This window comes from Cervus elaphus, chromosome 26 (assembly GCF_910594005.1).
Source record: "Cervus elaphus chromosome 26, mCerEla1.1, whole genome shotgun sequence".
NCBI classification, from domain to species: domain Eukaryota; kingdom Metazoa; phylum Chordata; class Mammalia; order Artiodactyla; family Cervidae; genus Cervus; species Cervus elaphus.
The window spans coordinates 30,372,916-30,395,206 of NC_057840.1; the positions used below are offsets into that span (position 1 = coordinate 30,372,916).

General features: G+C 37.3%; 1 protein-coding gene across 1 annotated transcript in view; it reads left to right on the top strand.

Annotated features, from left to right (window-relative positions):
• ADGB (androglobin) overlaps positions 1-22,291 on the top strand; it is a 178,598-nt gene that overhangs the window by 132,946 nt on the left and 23,361 nt on the right. The window contains exons 28-29 of the mRNA XM_043888501.1: positions 127-320; positions 2,866-2,977. Of these exons, the coding sequence (XP_043744436.1) occupies positions 127-320; positions 2,866-2,977 (306 nt within the window). The remainder of the gene's footprint in view (positions 1-126; positions 321-2,865; positions 2,978-22,291) is intronic.

The following is a 22,291-nucleotide window of genomic DNA, read 5'->3' on the forward strand; positions in this document are numbered from 1 at the left end:
TTTTTTATCTCATGAAAACAAAATAAATTGACCTGTCCCTTTGAGTGTGTTTTATAAGGATATAATAAATAACACAGTAATGATTATGTATTCCACATATTTTAACATAATATTTCTCATATTCAGCCAGCAAGCAAATTCTTTCAACTCATACTGCTTTAAAGAAAGAGCAAGATTTATACATCAAGAAAAAATCTGCAGGAGGTCAGAAATCCTATAAAAGGCCTGGAAGTGCAATAGTAGACACTGGTCAGCCTATTATGGATGAAGAAACCAGTTATATACCCACTATGGATGAAAATGCTAGCACACCACAGCAGGTAATTAATATTTAGAAGATTTATTCAACTGTACTACTCCTAAAAGTTTAACATAAACATAACAATTCTTTTCCTAAAATTGAAGAAATAAAGAACAATGTATATAATTTAAGGCAGCAAATGAAAACATGATTTATCCATTGGAGGTCAAGAAAATGAATTAATTAAAAGAAATAAAAACAAAATGTCAAAACCAAGTCCTAATATGACAGATTGGGCTTCTCTGGTGGCTCAGCAGTAAAGAATCCACCTGCCAATGTAGGATACTCAAGTTTGATCCCCAGATCAGGGAGCTCCCCTGGAAAAAGAAATGGCAAGCCTCCAGTATCCTTGCCTGGAGAATTCCATGGACAGAGGAGCCTGGTGGGCTACAGTCCATGGGACATGACTACAGTCGGACATAACTGAGCAACTGAGCATACACAGAATTACATAGAAAAATCAATTAGCAATTAATACTTGAATATTTTAACACATAAATTTCAGAAAAGAGTAAATTAAGTTGAAAAACAAGAGACATTTGATCATTAGGATTTGAAATATTAAGTATAAGCTTAATCTTTTTTTTTGTTTTGTTTGTTTTCATTTATTTTTATTAGTTGGAGGCTAATTACTTTACAATATTGTAGTGGTTTTTGCCATACATTGACATGAATCAGCCATGGATTTACATGTGTTCCCCATCCCGATCCTCCCTCCTGCCTCCCTCCCCACCCCATCCCTCTGGGTCTTCCCAGTGCACCAGCCCTGAGCACTTGTCTCATGCATCCAGCCTTGGCTGGTGATCTGTTTCACCCTTGATAGTGTACTTGTTTCAATGCTGTTCTCTCAGAACATCGCACCCTCGCCTTCTCCCACAGAGTCTAAAAGTCTGTTCTGTATATTTGTGTCTCTTTTTCTGTTTTGCATATAGGGTTATCATTACCATCTTTTAAAATTCCATCTATATGCGTTAGTATACTGTATTGGTCTTTATCTTTCTGGCTTACTTCACTCTGTATAATGGGCTCCAGTTTCATCCATCTCATTAGAACTGATTCAAATGAATTCTTTTTAATGGCTGAGTAATATTCCATAGTGTATATGTACCACAGCTTCTTTATCCATTCGTCTGCTGATGGGCATCTTAGATATCTATATAGAACACTTCACCTCATAAAAAGTAAATATATTTTTTCATAGAACACACAAGAAGCCTCAAAAAAACCCAAACTATATTGTGTAGTTGTTGTCTGAACATAATTTAATAATATAGAAATTAATAATTATCAGCTTAAAATCACATAAATGTGAAAACAGAGTAAATATACTAAATAATTCTTTAGCTTAAAAATCCTTTAAAAAGAAAGTATTAAATACAAAGGGCTCAATAAAAATGAGAACTATAAATCAAAATTTGTAAACCACATCTAGAGTAGCATTCAGTGGAATGTTGAATTTTTAAATTAATTCATCAGAAAATATGAATGATTCAAACAAATGAGCTAAGCTATTGAAACAAAAAAGTTAGAGAATGAGTAAAATAATAACTCAAAAATAAGGAGAAAAAATATTGATAAAATGAGTAAAAATTTAAGAAACAAGGAACAAAATCTACAACAATTAAACTCTAAGCTTTTTAAGATTAATAAAGATGACATGCTTTTTGTAAGACCAATCAATTAAGAAAAAAGAAAGAAAATATAAATGAATCAAATATAGAACAAAAAATAGGATGAAGGTATAAATGCAAACAGGTTTAAATTTTTTTTAAGTATTATATACAACTTTATACTAGCTAGAGCTTCCCACGTGGTGCTAGTGGTAAAGAATCTGTCTGCCAATGCAAGACACAAGAGACAGATTCAGTCCCTGGGTTGGGAAGATCTCCTCTAGGAGGATATGGCAACTGACTCCAGTATTCTTGACTGGAAAATTCCATGGACAGGGGAGCCTGGCAGGCTACAGTCCATGGGGCCACAGAATTGGACACAATTGAGCAACTGATCACACACACACACACTAGCTGATTTAAAACTTAGAAAAATTGTTTTAAATGTAAAATTCCTGGGATAGGAGGAAGAAGAGACTAGCTGCTCCACAAAAAGTAGAAAATATGAAATAATAAGAATAATAAGACAAATGATAATCAAAGTCATACCTTTCCAAAAAGCATAGGCCTAGCGGCTTTACAGGATAGATCTAACAGACTTTTGAGGAGTAAATTATTCTAGAAAATAGAAAAACAGTACAAACCTTCCAGTCTTTTTTAAGAGATTAATGTAATTCAGATTCCAAAACTGAGTAATAAAATTAAAATAAATTTATCTTATAAACATAAATGCAAAAATTATAAATGCTAGAATATATAATAGTACTGGTGGGAATATGAGGATATTATAGACTGTGGTATTACAGAATTTTGGAGACCATCTAACAGTATTTAATTAAATCATTATTGTATGATCCAGAAAAAATGCATTTATTATGTGCCTAAAATAATAAATGATTAAGCATATACTATGTTTATTTTTATTGTTTATACTTAAATATTGTATTTTTCCAGGTATACAAGTATATTATACAGTGTTCGGTGTTATATAACAGTTGGCCTCTCACTGAAAGTCAACAGATGTTTGTTCAAGCACTAAAAGACTTAGAGAAAAATGATAACAAAGGTATGTCACTCCAAATACTATTCCTGCATTTTATATCATCTATACATATTTAGCAGTAAATTTTTCATGTAATTACTAAAACATTATTGCTTAAAATTTATGCTTTAATCCAGTGGCATTTCCTGTTCTATTAACTGATTATGTGTTTCAACATTTTCACTATTTGGTTATGAAAACCAAAAAATATATGATTGTTTAGTTAAGTTTAAATAAATTTTGTCCAGTTAGTAAAAATTACTTGATGATTATCTAACCAAGGTACTCTAAACTTTCCTAATTATAAATTATTTTTGTCCAAGTTATTAAAAATATAACTTTAAAGATATGTTTTTAAAATATTTAAGAGAAAAAGAATCTTCCACTGACAGAGAATTCAGGTTTGTTTTTTCAAAATGTAAACTATTCTCAATATTTCTGAACAGGAAAAAGTAGAATGATGCTTTTGATTCTTAAAAAATCTGAAACAGCCTCTACTGTTAAACATATATTGCATGTGTGCATGCTCATATCCAACTCTTTGCAAGCCTATGGACTGCAGCCTGCCAGGCTCCTCAGTCTATGGAATTTTCCAGGCAAGAATAGTGGGGGTGGGTTGCCATTTCCTATTCCTGGTGACCTTCCCGGTTCAGGGATAGAACATCTTGCATCTTGCATCTCCTGCATTGCAGGCAGATTCTTTACCACTGAGCCACCCTTATCAAGTACAATAATTAAATCTAAAGAAATGAATATTTTCAATGTATATTCTTTTCAAATTTCAAGCAAGATTACCCATCATAAAATTATCCTATGTACATTATTTTAAAAATAAAATTGTACACTACAGAAGAGCATAATACAATACCAAAAGCTGCTCAAGAGTGCAGAGCAACAGAAATTTTCACACACTGATGACGGGAATACAAAATGGTGCAGTCAAGTTGGAAGAGTTTCAATTTCTTACAAAACTAAAAATGCACTTACTACTGTGAAATAAAGTTCACAACTATGGCAAGACTAGCTAAGTTGAAATATTAAAAAAAAATTCTCTGTCCTGTGTCTTCCTGTCTCTCCGCTGCTGTGCCCTATATACCTGCATTATGCATCTACCACCTTCTTCCATCATCAGAAATACCTGCTCCACCATAAAAAGCAGCATTCTGCTGGCATCCACAAGGCAACTCCTAAAAGATGACATTACTTCTTGATGGTGCAAAGGGCTAGGATGATACTTAGATCTGGATTGTGTAAACTGACAATAATATGTCAAGGGAAACTATCAACATAATGAAAAGCAACTTATGGAATGGGAGAAAATATTTGCAAACCAGGTATCTGATGGTTAATAAACATATATATATAAACATAAAACACATACATATAAACATATATATATATAAAGAAATCATTTAACTCAGTATCAAGAAAAGAAACAATGCAATTAAAAAATGGGCAAAGGATCTGAATAACATTTTTCCAAGGAACACATACAGATGGCCAACAGACACATGAAAAGATGGTCAACGTTGCTAATCATTGGGGAAACATGATTCAAAACCACAATGAGATATTTTATTAGAATGGCTATTACCAAAAAGATAAGAGATAGTGGGCATTGGAGAGAATATGGAAAAAGCAGAACCATTATTACACTGTTAATGGAAATGTATATTTGTGCAGCCACTATAGATAGAGGATGAAGATTCCTCAAAAAATTAGAAATAGTACTGTGATGAGATCTAGCAATTTCCACTTCTGGGTATAAGTTCTAAGGAAATGAAATCATTATTGTCAAGAGATATCTGTACCTCCATGGTCATGGCAACATTATTTACAATAGCCAAGACATGCAAACAACCTAATTGCTAATTGATTGATGAATGGGTAAAGACATATACATACATATATATATAGACACATACATATATAATGGAATATTATTCGGCCATGAAAATAAGGAAAACCTGCCTTTTGCAACAAGGTGAATAAAGCTTGAGGATATTATGAAAAGTGGGAAAAAAGTCAGACAGAGCAAGCCAAATGCTATATGAACTCACTTATATGCAGAATCTGAAATAAGATAACTCATAGAAACATTGAACAGATTGGTGGTTGCCAAAGAGGAGGCTGGGGGATATATAAAATAAGTAAATGTGGTCAAAATACACGAACTTCTGGTTATAAGATAAACAACCCCCAGGGATGTAATGTACAGTGTGTATGTTTCTTAAGTTCAAAATCCAGCATAGGTGGATTTTCAGTATCTGAACACAGTAGTATAATTTAAGAACTGGAATAATGTAAAATATATATCTTGGTTATGGTACTAATTAATAGTATGAATTAAGTTTTTTAGAGGAAGTTAACATTAAATGGAGAGATATAGTAGAGTGGCTAAGCTACCATACATTTGAGTAGTGGAAACTGGGTTATTTATCGCCTGTAAAATTAGAATAACTTCTGTGTTATATAGTAACTTGTCTGTTTCAGAGTTGTTATGAAGATCCAAGATAATATGTATAAAGTTCCTAGAACCCAGTGGCACTTCAAAAAATGGTTTTATCATTATTGTGTGTTCCAACTAGAAAATGTCTTTAGGAATAATTACATGTCTTCTTTTTTGACATCACATTTGACAATTTTAAGTGTGAATGATCAGCTGCTAAAATTAAATGACACCTTGTGTCACCTTTGCTTAAAGTAGCAAAAAAATTCAGGATTGAATTGTATTTAAAATGAGCTAGGAAATTTTTTTATTTGAAAAAATATGTTGGACAATCTTTTTGAAAGTTACATAGCTTTTGAATTCAGAATAATCATTCTGTAATTTCTTGCTTATAAATGTGCTTTTTTTGGGTAGCTAATTTGTTTAAATTAAAAAATGCCAATGTGTCCACTTCCATTTGTCAATTATATTTACAACCCATAGCCTACAAACTATAACCTTAAGAGTGAGATACATTTTTGAGTAATTAAGTTATCAATGTCTTGAAATTATTAACTTAGCTTACTTTTCAATTATAAATATATCCAATATAAATTGGTGAAGTGTTTCTTTCATTAATACATTGGTGACACAATTTAAAGTTATATGTAAATTAAATGGAAATGTTGCCCCATTAACTGATTTAAACTCAATATCTAATTTATATGAAAAATAAAATATATTAGTTTAATTTTTTTCAAAGATTTACTTTGTTACAACTCATGATAAAATGTAAGGCCTAAAACTATTATAAAACTTTAAAAAGTTTGGCCTCTGGTTAACATGAAGCAACAGTGCCACCTTTAGTATATTTTAATACTTTACATTTTAGTAAAAATTTCTTACTTTCACTTAAGAAAATAGAAAATATTGAATAGTAGTGGTGAGAGTGGGCACCCTTGTCTTGTTCCTGATTTCAGGGGAAATGCTTTCAATTTTTCACCATTGAGGGTGATGCTTGCTGTGGGTTTGTCATATATAGCTTTTATTATGTTGAGGTATGTTCCTTCTGTGCCTGCTTTCTGGAGAGTTTTTATCATAAATGGATGTTGAATTTTGTCAAAGGCTTTTTCTGCATCTATTGAGATAATCATATAGTTTTTATCTTTCAATTTGTTAATGTGGTGTATTACATTGATTGATTTGTGGATATTAAAGAATCCTTGCATTCCTGGGATAAAGCCCACTTGGTCATGATGTATAATTTTTTTAATATGTTGTTGGATTCTGTTTGCTAGAATTTTGTTAAGGATTTTTGCATCTATGTTCATCAGTGATATTGGCCTGTAGTTTTCTTCTTTTGTGGCATCTTTGTCTGGTTTTGGAATTAGGGTGATGGTGGCCTCATAAATTGAGTTTGGAAGTTTACCTTCTTCTGCAATTTTCTGGAAGAGTTTGAGTAAGATAGGTGTTAGCTCTTCTCTAAATTTTTGGTAGAATTCAGCTGTGAAGCCATCTGGTCCTGGGCTTTTGTTTCCTGGAAGATTTCTGATTACAGTTTCGATTTCCTTGCTTGTGATGGGTCTGTTAAGATCTATTTCTTTCTGGTTCAGTTTTGGAAAGTTATACTTTTCTAAGAATTTGTCCATGTAAGACCAGAAACTATAAAACTCCTAGAGAACATAGGCAAAACACTCTCCGACATAAATCACAGCAGGATCCTCTATGACCCACCTCCCAGAATATTGGAAATAAAAGCAAAAATAAACAAATGGGACCTAATGAAACTTAAAAGCTTTTGTGCAACAAAGGAAACTATAAGCAAGGTGAAAAGACAGCCCTCAGATTGGGAGAAAATAATAGCAAACGAAGCAACAAAGGATTAATCTCAAAAATATACAAGCAACTCCTGAAGCTCAATTCCAGAAAAATAAATGACCCAATCAAAAAATGGGCCAAAGAACTAGACAGACATTTCTCCAAAGAAGACATACAGATGGCTAACAAACACATGAAAAGATGCTCAACATCACTCATTATCAGAGAAATGCAAATCAAAACCACAATGAGGTACCATTACACGCCAGTTAGGATGGCTGCTATCCAAAAGTCTACAAACAATAAATGCTGGAGAGGGTGTGGAGAAAAGGGAACCCTCTTACACTGTTGGTGGGAATGCAAACTAGTACAGCCGCTATGGAGAACAGTGTGGAGATTTCTTAAAATACTGGAAATAGAACTGCCATATGACCCAGCAATCCCACTGCTGGGCATACACACCGAGGAAACCAGATCTGAAAGAGACACGTGCACCCCAATGTTCATCGCAGCACTGTTTATTATAGCCAGGACATGGAAGCAACCTAGATGCCCATCAGCAGATGAATGGATAAGGAAGCTGTGGTACATATACACCATGGAATATTACTCAGCCATTAAAAAGAATTCATTTGAATCAGTTCAAATGAGATGGATGAAACTGGAGCCCATTATACAGAGTGAAGTAAGCCAGAAAGATAAAGAACATTACAGTATACTAATACATATATATGGAATTTAGAAAGATGGTAACGATAACCCTATATGCAAAACAGAAAAAGAGACACAGATGTACAGAACAGACTTTTGGACTCTGTGGGAGAAGGTGAGGGTGGGATGTTTCGAGAGAATAGCATCGAAACATGTATATTATCTATGGTGAAACAGATCACCAGCCCAGGCTGGATGCATGAGACAAGTGCTCGGGCCTGGTGCACTGGGAAGACCCAGATGAATCAGGTGGAGAGGGAGGTGGGAGGGGGGATCAGGATGGGAATACATGTAAATACATGGCTGATTCATATCAATGTATGACAAAAACCACTACAATATTGTGAAGTAATTAGCCTCCAACTAATAAAAATAAATGAAGAATAAAAAAAGAAAATAGAAAATGGAGCAGGTAATATTTGGTGATATTATCTGCCTTTATATGTATAATAAGGTTATTTTAAAGTTATTTTAAGGTCTTTATGTTTGTTGCTGCTGTTTAATCAATAAGTCATGTCCAACTCTTTTCTGACCCCATGGACCATAGTCCATCAGGCTCCTCTGTCCATGGGATTTCCCAGGCAAGTATACTGGAGTGGGTTGACATTTCCTCCTCCAGGGGATCTTCCTGATCCAGGAATCAAACACACATGGCCTGCAGTGGCAGGCAGATTCTTTACCACTGAGTCACCTGGGACACCCTTTGTTTATGTTCCTGACCTACATATTTGAAGTTCTAATCTATTTGCAATAAGCATAAGCTTTATCATTCTCAAAAGTCTTCAAGTCCCAGTGCTAATTTTATTAACAGAAATATAAAATAATTTCCTGAATTTAAATAATTATTATTGTTGCTTTTTCTCACACACAATACATGCATGGTGTATCCAGTTCAAGGTCTTCAAAGAAACCAAAGGTTGTAGATACTATATATGTTTATATATTCGTATATGTATGTAGCACATGCACACACCAATACAATTACAATCACACATGGTAAATATGAACAGGAAAACCTATATGCATGGTGTATTTTCAGTTCAGAGTCTTTGAAGAAACCAAATGTAGATCTATATATATATACATATATATGTATGGTTATGTATGGTGTTTATATTTACCAAGTTTATATTTATATTTACCACTTTGTAATTGTATTGGTGTCTGTGTTACATATATATATATGGTAAATATAAATATAAACACCATACATATATATGAATATATAAATATATATAGTTATGTAATGCTATATATGTTTTATATATATATATATAATGGTAAATTTATATATGTAATATATATATGGTAAATATAAATATAAATAAATAAAATATAAGTAAATATAAAACTTGGTAAATATAAATACCATACATATATATGAATATATAAATATTTATAGTTATGTAATGCTCACGTATGTCAACTTGTGCTTAGTCACTCAGTCGTTTCAGATTTTGTTACCCCATGGACAGTAGCCCACCAGGCTCCTCTGTCCATGGGTGTTCTCCAGACAAGAATACTGGTGTGGGTTGCCATGCCCTCCTCCTTAGAACATGCTAATTTGAGTGGAATCAAATATGCCTAACAGTATGACTCATTAAGAACTATGAGTGGTAGGAAAAGAATGCCTCAGAAATACCTAATGGGGCAGCTTGAGATTCCATTTCATCAGACATTTGTTAACATCTTAAAAACGTAGAGTGTATGATACTGCTGCTGCTAAGTCGCTTCAGTCGTATCCAACTCTGCGATCCCATAGACGGCAGCCCACCAGGCTCCGCCATCCCTGGGATTCTCCAGGCAAGAACACTGGAGTGTCTTGCCATTTCCTGCTCCAATGCATGAAAGTTAAAAGTGAAAGTGAAGTTGCTCAGTCGTGTCCGACTCTTCGCTACCCCGTGGACTGCAGCCTACCAGGCTCCTCCGTCCGTGGGATTTTCTAGGCAAGATTACTGGAGTGGGATGCCATTGCCTTCTCTAGTGTATGATACTATTCATAGGTATAATCTTCTTTCACATGTTCTTTGTTGGTTATTTAAAGTCTATGGGCATGGTGTCAGAGCTTTCAAGATGGCAAGAGTGGTAAAGAACTCTCCTGCCAATAAAAGAGACATAAAAACATGTTATGCAAGAGATGTAACAAAGTTTTGCCAAAAGAACGCTCTGGTCATAGCAAACACCCTCTTCCAACAACACAAAAGAAGACTCTACATATGGACATCACCAGATGGTAAATACCGAAATCAGATTGATTATATTCTTTGCAGCCAAAGATGGAGAAGCTTTATACAGTCAGCAAAAACAAGACCCGGAGCTGACTGTGGCTCAGATCATGAACTCCTTATTGCCAAATTCAGACTGAAATTGAAGAAAGTAGGGAAAACCACTAGACCATTCAGGTTTGACCTAAATGAAATCCTTTACGACTATACAGAGGAAGTGACAAATAGATTCAAAGGATTAGATCTGATAGACAGAGTGTCTGAAGAAGTACGGACAGAGGTTCATGACATTGTAGAGGAGGCATGGATCAAGGCCATTTCCCCAAGAAAAAGAAATGCAAAAAGGCAAAAAGGTTGATCTGAGGAGGCCTTACAAACAGCTATGAAAAGAAGAGAAGTGATAGGGAAAGGAGAAAAGGAAAGATATACCCATCTGAATGCAGAGTTCCAAAGAATAGCAAGGAGAGATAAGTAACACTTAAATCAGTGATCAATGCAAAGAAATGGAAAACAATAGAATGGGAAAGACTAGAGATCTCTTCAAGAAAACTGGAGATACTAAGGGAACATTTCATACAAAGATGGACTCAATAAAGGACAGAAATGGTATGGACCTAACAGAAGCAGAATATTAAGAAGAGATGGCAAGAATACACAGAAGAACTATACAAAAAAGATCTTCATGACCCAGATAACCACAATGCTGTGATTACTCACCTAGAGCCAGACATCCTGGAATGTGAAGTCAAATGAGCTTTAGGAAGCATCACTATGAACAAAGCTATTGGAGGTTATGCAATTCTAGTTGGAATAATCAAATCCTAAAAGATGATGCTGTTAAATTCTGCACTCAATATGCCAGCAAATCTGGAAAACTCAGCAGTGGCCACATGACTGGAAAAGGTTAATTTCATTCCAATCCCAAAGAAAGGTAATGCCAAAGAATGTTCAAACTGCTGCACAATTGCACTCATATCACATGCTAGCAAAGTAATGCTCAAAATTCTCCAAGCCAGGCTTCAACAGTACGTGAACCATGAACTTCCAGATGTTCAAGCTGGATTTGGAAAAGGCAGAGGAACCAGAGATCAAATTGCCAACATTTGCTGGATCATCAAAAAAGCAAGAGAGTTCCAGAAAGACATCTATTTCTGCTTTGTTCACTACGCCAAAGCCTTTGGTTGTGTGGATTACAACAAACTGTGGAAAATTCTTCAAGAGATGGAAATACTAGACCACCTGACCTGCCTCCTGAGAAATTTGTATGCAGATCAGGAAGCAACAGTTAGAACTGGACATGGAACAACAGACTGGTTCCAAATTGGGAAAAGAGTACATCAAGGCTGTATATTGTCACCCTGTTTATTTAACTTATATGCAGTGTACCTCATGAGAAATGCCAGGCTGAATGAGCACAAGCTGGAGTTGGTGATGGACAGGGAGGCCTGGTGTGCTGCAGTCCATGGGTTAGCAAAGAGTCAGACACGACTGAGCGACTGAACTGACTAAGAGACATTGGTTCAATCCCTGTGTCAGGAAGATTCCCTGGAGTAGGAATTGGCTACCCACTCCAGTAATCATGCCCAGAAAATCCCATGGACAGAGTATCAGTGAGTGCTGCAGTCCATGGGGTTGCAAAGAGTCAGACATGGCTGAGAATCAGACACAACTAAAAACCAAAAGTAGGGGGGAGGCCCTAAGATGGCAGAGGAATAGGATGGGGAGACCACTTTCTCCCCAAAAAAATCCATCAAAAGAACACTGAATGCTGAGCAAATTCCACAAAACAACTTCTGGACGCTGGCAGAGGACATCAGACATCCAGAAAGGCAGCCCATTGTCTTCAAAAGAAAGTAGGACAAAATATAAAAGATAAAAAGAGAGACAAAAGAGTTAGGGGTGGAGACCTGTCCTGGGAGGGAGTCTTAAAAGAGAAGTTTCCAAACACAAGGAAACCCTCTCACAGGAGGGTCTGTGGGGAGTTTTGGAATCTCAGAGGGCAACATAACCAGGAGGAAAAATAAATAAATAAATAAAACCCACAGATTACATGCCTTAACAGCAACTTCCAGCAGAGAAGTAGCCCAGACACTCACATCTGCCACCAGCAAGCAGGGGCTGAACAGGGAGGCGCGGGCTGCATTTCTTAGGGTAAGGACCAGGCCTGAATGCCCTGAGGGCAATCTGAGGGAGCTAATGTGAGATAGCAACCCAAACTGTGGGATAGCCAGAGAGAGAGAAAAAAGAGAGAGAGAGAAAACTATCCCATGAAAAGCCCTAACCTAAGGCACTGCTGGCCCACTCACAGAACAAAGGACTGAGCGAATACCAGAGGAGAGCTAGCCAGCTGTGGACCGGCCCATCCCCTGCCAGAGGCAGGGAGGCAGGCAGGCGGCAGCCAGAACTGGAAAAGGGGCAATCTCGGCCTCAGAGACAGCATCCTCTACCAAACTGCGAGCAGGCTCCCAGTCACTAACCAAGACTTCCTGGGATTCTGGACGGATGACATCCTCTGGAGGGTTGCAGCCAGAGATCAGCTCCCCAGAGGAGACACACAGCAGACCTGAGACGGCGCTCCCACTGTGCACCCAGGAAACTGAGTGGCTGAGACAGGGGAGGCGATAAGATGCTCCCCTCAACCTGGGGAGAGTGCACTCGCCAAGCGCCTGGTCGCCTGAGCTGCTCGGACCTGGGAAGGGCACAAAATGCAGGCCCACCTAGTCTGCGCCTTTGTGGAGTACCCGAGAACCTGAGCCTGAGCGGTTTAGACCTGGGAAGTGCACGCAACCCAGGGCCCGCTTTAGACAGTTCCTTGGCAGAGCAACCTGGAGCCTGAGCAGTGGAGACTGGGAAAGCACACACACCATGAGCAGCGGCAAACCCAATGTGGCCGAGATGATGCGAGCACTCCCCACACACGCCAGTGATATTTGTTTGCAGTCTTCCTCCCTCCCCACAGCACGACTGAACTAGTGAGCCTAAATAAATGATCACCTTCACCCCTTTGTGTCATGGCAGAAATTAGACACTGAAGAGACCTACAAACAGAAGCCAAAATAAACAGAGGGAACCGCTTTGGAAGTGACAGGTGCGACAGATTAAAACCCTGTAGTTAGCACTGACTACGTTGGAAGGGGCCTATACATCTTGAGAAGTATAAGCTGGAACAAGGAACTATCTGAAACTGAACTGGCCCCACACTGCCCACAACAGGTTCAGAGAATTCTTAAATATATTTTTACCATTATCATTTTTTAATTAATTTTTTTAACTTTTAAGTCCTCTATTACTCCTTTAATATTCACTTTTATAACCTACTATTACCTTGCAAAAAAAAAAAAGACCCTATTTTTAAGGAAAACTTCATACATATTTTTTATAATTTTTGTGATTTTTTTTTTAATATTGTATTATTGAGAGTCTAACTACTCTAGATTTTAAATCTTTGCTTTTTGGTATTTGTTATCAACTTTGTACCTTTAAGAATCCAATCTTCAGTACCCATTTTTACTTAGGAGTGTGATAACTGGCTTGATTACTCTCTCCCCCTCCCCCTTTTGACTCTCCTTTTTCTCCCCCAGGTCACTTCTATCTCCTCCCCCTGCCCTTCTCTTCTCTACCCAACTCTATGAATCTCCTTGTGTGTTCTGGGATGTGGAGAACACTTAGGGAACTGATTACTGGCTAGATCTGTCTCTCTCCTTTTGATTCCCACTTTTCTCCTCCTGGTCACCTCTATCTCCTTCCTCCCTCTTCTCTTCTCTGTGTAACTCCGTGAACCTCTCTGAGGGATCCAGACTGTGGAGAACACATAGGGAATTGATTACTGGCTAGATTGCTGTCTCCCCTTTTGATTCCCCCTCTTCTCCTCCTGGTCACCTCTATCTGCCTCCTCCCTCTTCTCTTCTCCATGTAACTCTGTGAACCTCTCTTGGTATCCCTCACTGTGGAGAATCTTTTCACCATTAACCTAGATGTTTTATAATTGGATGGAGTAGTCTTGAGGCTATTGTAAGAATAAGACTGAAAACCAGAGGCAGGAGGCTTAAGTCCAAAATCTGAAAACACCAGAGAACTCCTGACTCCAGGGAACATTAATCCATAAGTGCTCATCCAAAAGCCTCCATACCTACACAGAAACCAAGCACCACCCAAGAGCCAACAAGTTCCAGAGCAAGACATACCACACGAATTCTTCAGCAACAGAGAAACATAGCCCTCAGCTTCAATATACAGGCTACCCAAAGTCACACCAAACCTATAGACATCTCAAAACTCACTATTGGACACTTCATTGTACTCCAGAGAGAAGAAATCCAGCTCCACCCACCAGCACACTGATGCAAGCTTTCCCAACCTTGACAAGCCACTCGTCCAACCCCACCCATAGGGAGGAACCGCCACAATAAAGAGGAACTACAAACTGCCAGACTACAGAAAGGCCACCCCAAACATAGCAATCTAAACAAGATGAAAAGGCAGAGAAATACTCAACAGGTAAAGGAACATGATAAATACCCCCCAAACCAAACAAAAGAGGAGGAGCTAGGGAGTCTACCTGAAAAAGAATTCAGAATAATGATAGTAAAAATGATCCAAAATCTTGAAAACAAAATGGAGTTACAGATAAATAGCCTGGAGACAATGATTGAGAAGATGCAAGAAATGTTTAACAAGGACCTAGAAGAAATAAAAGAGTCAATCAATAATGAATAATGCAATAAATGAGACCAGAAACACTCTGGAGGGAATCAACAGTAGAATAACGGAGGCAGAAGATAGGATAAGTGAGGTAGAAGATAGAATGGTAGAAATAAATAAATGAAGCAGAGAGGAAAAAAGAATTAAAAGAAATGAGGACAACCTCAGGGACCTCAAATCATAGGAGTCCCAGAAGAAGAAGACAAAAAGAAAGGACACGAGAAAATACTTGAGGAGATAAGAGGTGAAAACTAAAATGGGGAAGGAAATAGTCACCCAAGTCCAAGAAACCCAGAGAGTCCCAAACAGGATAAACCCAAGGCAAAAGACCCCAAGACACATATTGATCAAATTAACAAAAATCAAACACAAAGAACAATTATTAAAAGCAGCAAGGGAAAAACAACAAATAACACACAAAGGGATTCCTATAAGGATAACAGCTGATCTTTCAATAGAAACTCTTCAGGCCAGAAGGGAACGTCAGGACATGCTTAAAGGGATGAAAGAGAAAAACCTACAACCCAGGTTACTGTATCCAGCAAGGATCTCATTCAAATATGAAGGAGAAATCAAAACTTTACAGACAAGCATAAGCTCAGAGAATTCAGCACCATCAAACCAGTTCTTCAACGAATGCTAAAGGATCTTCTCTAGACAAGAAACACAGAAAAGGTGTATAAACTCGAACCCAAAACAACAAACTAAATGACAACAGGATCATACTTATCAGTAATTATCTTAAATGTAAATGGGTTGAATGCCCCAACCACAAGACAAAGACTGGCTGAATGGGTACAAAAACAAGACCCCTATATATGCTGTCTACAGGAGACCCAACTCAAAACAAAGAAAACATACAGACTGAAAGTGAAGAGCTGGAAAAAGCTATTTCATGCAAATGGAGACCAAAAGAAAGCAGGAGTAGCAATACTCATATCAGATAAAATAGACTTTAAAATAAAGGCTGTGAAAAGAGATAAAGAAGGACACTACATAATGATCAAAGGATCAATCCAAGAAGATATAATAATTATAAATATATATGCACCCAACATAGGAGCACCGCAATATGTAAGGCAAATGCTAGCAAGTATGAAAGGGGAAATTAACAATAACACAATAATAGTGGGAGTCTTTAATACCCCACTAACACCTATGGATAGATCAACTAAACAGAAAACTAACAAGGAAACACAAACTTTAAATGATACAATGGACCAGTTAGACCTGATTGATATTTATAGGACATTTCACCCCAAAATAATGAATTTCACCTTTTTCTCAAGTGCACATGGAACCTTCTCCAGAATAGATCATATCCTGGGCCATAAATCTAGCCTTGATAAATTCAAAAAAATTGAAATCATTCCAAGCATCTTTTCTGACCACAACACAGTAAGATTAGATGTCAATTACAGGAAAAAAAAAACTATTAAAAATTCCGACATATGGAGGCTAAACAACACACTTCTGAATAACCAAAAAATCACAGAAGAAATAAAAAAAAAGAAATCAAAATATGCATAGAAACAAATGAAAATGAAAACACAACAACCCAAAACCTATGGGACACTATAAAATCAGTGCTAAGGGGAAGGTTCATAGCATTACAGGCTTACCTCAAGAAACAAGAAAGAAGTCAAATAAATAATCTAACTCTACACCTAAAGCAACTAGAAAAGGAAGAAATTAAGAACCCCAGGGTTAGTAGAAGAAAAGAAATCTTAAAAATTAGGGCAGAAATAAATGCAAAAGGAACAAAAGAGACCATAGCAAAAATCAACAAAGCTAAAAGCTGGTTCTTTGAGAAGATAAATAAAATTGACAAACCATTAGCCAGACTCATCAAGAAACAAAGGGAGAAGAATCAAAGCAACAAAATTAGAAATGAAAATGGAGAGATCACAGCAAACAACACAGAAATACCAAATATCATAAGAGACTACTATCAGCAACTATATACCAATAAAATGGACAACTAGAAAGAAATGGAAAAATTCTTAGAAAAGTATAACTTTCCAAAGCTGAACCAGGAAGAAATATAAAATCTTAACAGACCCATCACAAGCATGGGAATTGAAGCTATAATCAGAAATCTTCCAGCAAACAAAAGTCCAGGACCAGGCGGCTTCACAGCTGAATTCTACCAAAAATTTAGAGAAGAGCTAACACCTATCCTACTCAAATACTTAGAAAATTGCGGAGAAAGGTAAACTTCCAAACTCATTCTATGAGGCCACCATCACCCTAATACCAAAACCAGATAAAAATGCCACAAAAGAAGAAAACTATAGGCCAATATCACTGATGAACATAGATGCAAAAACCCTTAACAAAATTCTAGCAAACAACATCCAACAACATATTAAAAAGGTCATACATCATGATCAAGTGGGCTTTATCCCAGGGATGCAAGGATTCTTTAATATCCACAAATCAATCAATGTAATACACCACATTAGCAAATTGAAAGATAAAAACTATATGATTATCTCAATAGATGCAGAGAAAGCTTCTGACAAAATTCAACATCCATTTTTGATAAAAGCCCTCCAGAAAGCAGGCACAGAAGGAACATACCTCAACATAATAAAAGCTATATATGACAAACCCACAGCAAATATTATCCTCAATGGTGAAAAATTGAAAGCATTTCCCTTAAAGTAAGGAACAAGACAAGGTTGCCCACTCTCACCACTACTATTCAACATAGTTTTGGAAGTTTTGGCCACAGCAATCAGAGCAGAAAAAGAAATAAAAGGACTCCAGATAGGAAAAGAAGTAAAACTCTCACTGTTTGCAGATGACATGATCCTCTACGTAGAAAACCCTAAAGACTCCACCAGAAAATGACTAAAGCTAATCAATGAATATAGTAAAGTTGTAGGATATAAAATTAACACACAGAAATCCCTTGCATTCCTGTACACTAACAATGAGAAAACAGAAAGAGAAATTAAGGAAACAATTTCATTCACCATTGCAATGAAAAGAATAAAATACCTAAGAATATATCTACCTAAAGAAACGAAAGACCTATATATAGAAAACTATAAAACACTGATGAAAGAAATCAAAGAGGACACAAATAGATGGAGAAATATATCATGTTCATGGATTGGAAGGATCAATATAGTGAAAATGAGTATACTACGCAAAGCAATCTATAGCTTCAATGCAATCCCTATCAAGCTACCAACAGTATTTTTCACGGAACTAGAACAAATAATTTCACAATTTGTATGGAAATACAAAAAACCTCGAAAGGCCAAAGCAATCTTGAGAAAGAAGAATGGAACTGGAGGAATCAACCTGCCTGACTTCAGGCTCCACTACAAAGCCACAGTCATCAAGACAGTATGATACTGGCACAAAGACAGAAATATAGATCAATGGAACAAAATAGAAAGCCCAGAGATAAATCCATGCACCTATGGACACCTTATCTTTGACAAAAGAAGCAAGAATATACAATGGAGAAAAGACAATCTCTTTAACAAGTGGTGCTGGGAAAACTGGTCAACCACTTGTAAAAGAATGAAACTAGAACACTTTCTAACACCATACACAAAAATAAACTCAAAATGGATTAAAGATCTAAATGTAAGACCAGAAACTATAAAACTCCTAGAGGAGAACATAGGCAAACACTCTCTGACATAAATCACAGCAGAATCTTCTATGACCCACCTCCCAGAGAAATGGAAATAAAAGCAAAAATAAGCAAATGGGACCTAATTAAACTTAAAAGCTTTTTCACAGTAAAGGAAACTATAAGCAAGGTAAAAAGACAGCCTTCCAAATGGGAGAAAATAATAGCAAACAAAGCAGCTGACAAAGAATTAATCTCAAAAATATACAAGCAGCTCCCACAGCTCAATTCCAGAAAAATAAATGACCCAATCAAAAATGGGCCAAAGAACTAAACAGACATTTCTCCAAAGAAGACATACAGATGGCTAACAAACACATGAAAAGATGCTCAACATCACTCATTATCAGAGAAATGCAAATCTAAACCACAATGAGGTACCATCTCTCGCTGGTCAGAATGGCTGCTATCCAAAAGTCTACAAACAATAAATGCTGGAGAGGATGTGGAGAAAAGGGAACCCTCTTACACTGTTGGTGGGAATGCAAAGTAATACAGCCACTATGGAGAACAGTGTGGAGATTCCTTTAAAAACTGGAAATAGAACTGCCATATGACCCAGTAATCCCACTTCTGGGCATACACACTGAGGAAACCAGAATTGAGAGAGACACGTGTACCCCAATGTTCATCTCAGCACTGTTTGTAATAGCCGGGACATGGAAGCAACCTACATGTCCATCAGCAGGCGAATGGATAAGAAAGCTGTGGTACATATACACAATGGAATATTACTCAGCCATTAAAAATGATACATTTGAATCAGTTCTAATGAGATGGATGAAACCGGAGCGTATTATACAGAGTGAAGTCAGAAAGAAAAACACCAATACAGTATACTAACGCATATATATGGAATTTAGAAAGATGGTAATGATAACCCTATATGTGAGACAGCAAAAGAGACACAGATGTATAGAACAGTCTTTTGGACTCTGTGGGAGAAGGCGAGGGTGGGATGACTTGAGAGAATAGCATTGAGACATGTATATTATCGAGGGTGAAACAGATCGTCAGCCCAGGTTCAATGCATGAGACGGAGTACTCTGGGCTGGTGCACTGGGATGACCCAGAGGGATGGGATGGGGAGGGAGGTGGGAGGAGGGTTCAGGATGGGGAACACATGTACACCCATGGCTGATTCATGTCAATGTATGGCAAAAACCACTACAATATTGTAATTAGCTTCCAATTAAAATAAATACATTTTTTAAAAAATAAAATAAATAAAAAAGAATAAAAACCAAAGGTACCTTCAGCTTCATTGAACTCTCACATAGTGGTATCCTTCCCCTCAGCCCAGCTCTTTGTAGCATTTGCTTCAATGGAAAGGAAAAGCTGTATACACTGCTTAAAAGTCTTTCTCAAATATGGCTCAGAACTACTTGAGGTAGTTTTAAAACTATATATTCCTGGGTTCCATCTCAGTTAAAAATGCTTGCTTCTTGGAAGAAGAGCTATGACAAACCTAGACAGTGTATTAAAAAGCAGAAACATCACTTTGCTGCCAAAGGTCTATATAGTCGAAACTATGGTTTTTCCAGTAGTCATGTACAGATGTGAGAGTTGGACCATAAAGAAGGCTGAGCACTGAAGAACTGACGCTTTTGAACTGTGGTGTTGAAGAAGACTGAAGATTCTTGAGAGTCCCTTGGACTGCAAGGAGATCAAACCAGGTAATCCTAAAGGAAATCAATCCTGAATATTCATTGGAAGTACTGATGCTGAAGCTGAAGCTCCAATACTTTGGCCACCTGATGCAAAGAACTGGCTCATTGGAAAAGACCCTGATGCTGGGAAAGATGAATGCAGGAGGAGAAGGGGGTGACAGAGGATGAGAAGGTTGGATGGCATGAACAGCTCAATGCATATGTTTGAGAAAACTCCAGGAGACAGTGAAGGAGAGGAAAGCCTAGTGTGCTGTAGTCCAGTGGGGTTGCAAGAGTTGGACACAACTGAGCAAGTGAACACAACAATATTAAACTCTAAGGGGTTTGACTCTCTGAGGTTTGAGCTTCAGGATCTACATTTTTTCAGTCTCTCTGAGTAATTCATACATTCATTACAATTGTGAATTGCTGCTTTATGATAAGCATAGCATTACTGGTAACAGAGTTGTCTGGCAGCACAAGGTAAAAAGAATGACTTCCTCTACTCCAGCTTTTATGAGATCCTGTTATGTAGCACTGGCCAGATAGATCTCTAACATATAGTTAAATCCTGACTTTGCTGCCCTTGAGACCTCTGGGACCTGGATTTTACTGGGGTAAGAAACCAAGGTGGTAGCTCTAGCCAATGAGACTGGTAAAGGCCTAGTTTTCTCATACCTGGGCTACAGATGGAGAGCTGGTACTGCACCATCTGTATGTACCAGAGGCACCATGAGGAGCTCTGCAGGGAAGCAGTGCTGAAATACATGGGCTCCCATTTCTGTGTGAGTAGTGCTTTTTCACCCTCAAAGTTTTTGGCTAACCAAGGGTCTCAAAAAACCAAAGAGAAAATATACCCTTTGCAGTGTCTCTACATTCTCTCCTGGGTTTCTGATAAAAGGTGATTTTACTGTGTGGCTTCCTATAAAAATCTTTGTCTTCCTTTCTTCTTTGTCTCTTGGTTCAGTTGCCATGATTCATCATTTCTCTACCCTTGTGCCTCGCTCTTACTTTCATTTAAGTAACCTTATTTTTTTTCTGTGGTCTTATATTTTCACTTTTCTGCCCACAAGTTAAATCAGTCTGCTTTTTACTTTGCCTACTCATCACATTCAAGAGCTGAGCTGTTTGGAATGGAATCTCACCTACTTCCACAGAGCTTTTTGCTATTTCATGCTCTTATGACAAGGTCTCCAGGCAGCTGTGAGAAAACTGGCCTATGTGAACTCTCCATTCCCTCAGGATTCTGCTCCAGACAAACATCGTGCAGAGATAACTCAGAAGCTTAAAAGAAGAAAAGAAATCCAGGAGAACATCAATGGAAATACCAAAAAAAGGAAGAAAGGATTCAAAAAATTAAATCCTCCATAAAAACAATAAAAAAAAAAAACTAGCAGAGATTATCAGAATCAACTCTTAGAATTCTGGAAATCACCAAAGGCTCTTTTCCAGAAAAAGGACCCTATCTCTTTAAGGACAGGAAGGTTTATAGGGTTTTTACTTGTCCCAGTCCCATCCCATGGTCTCCAGCAAAGCAGTATCTTTGAAATCTAACAGTCTGTGTTCCTGGAACAGGAAAATGGAACTGAATCTCTTTCAAAGCCTCATTTCCAGAAAAACAAAAACTGAAAAAAAAAAAATGTTACCAACAAATCTGCTCTATGAGAAACACTGGAGGAAGGCATTCAGGCTGAAATCAAAGGATACTAGGCAGTAACTCATATCCACATGAAGAAATGAAGTGCACTATAAGGGAAGTTTAAAAGTACTTAGAGATGAATGAAAAACAATTAACAATATAGCAAAACATACCAGATGCCATGAAAGCAGTGCCTGCCTGCGTGCTAAGTCACTTCAGTCATGTCCAACTCTTTATGACCCTGTGGACCATGGCCCAACAGGCTCCTCTGTCCATGGAATTCTCCAGGCAAGAATACTGGAGTGAGTTGTCATGCAGTCTTCCAGAGGATCTTCCCTACCCAGGGATTGAACCCATATCTCTTATGTCTCCCGCATTGGCAGGCGGGTTCTTTACCGCTAGCACCACCTGGGAAGCCCAATGAAAGCAGTATTAAGAGGGAAATTTATAGCTATAAATGCTTGCATTTAAAATGAACAAAGATCTCAAATCAATAACTTAGCTTTCCACTT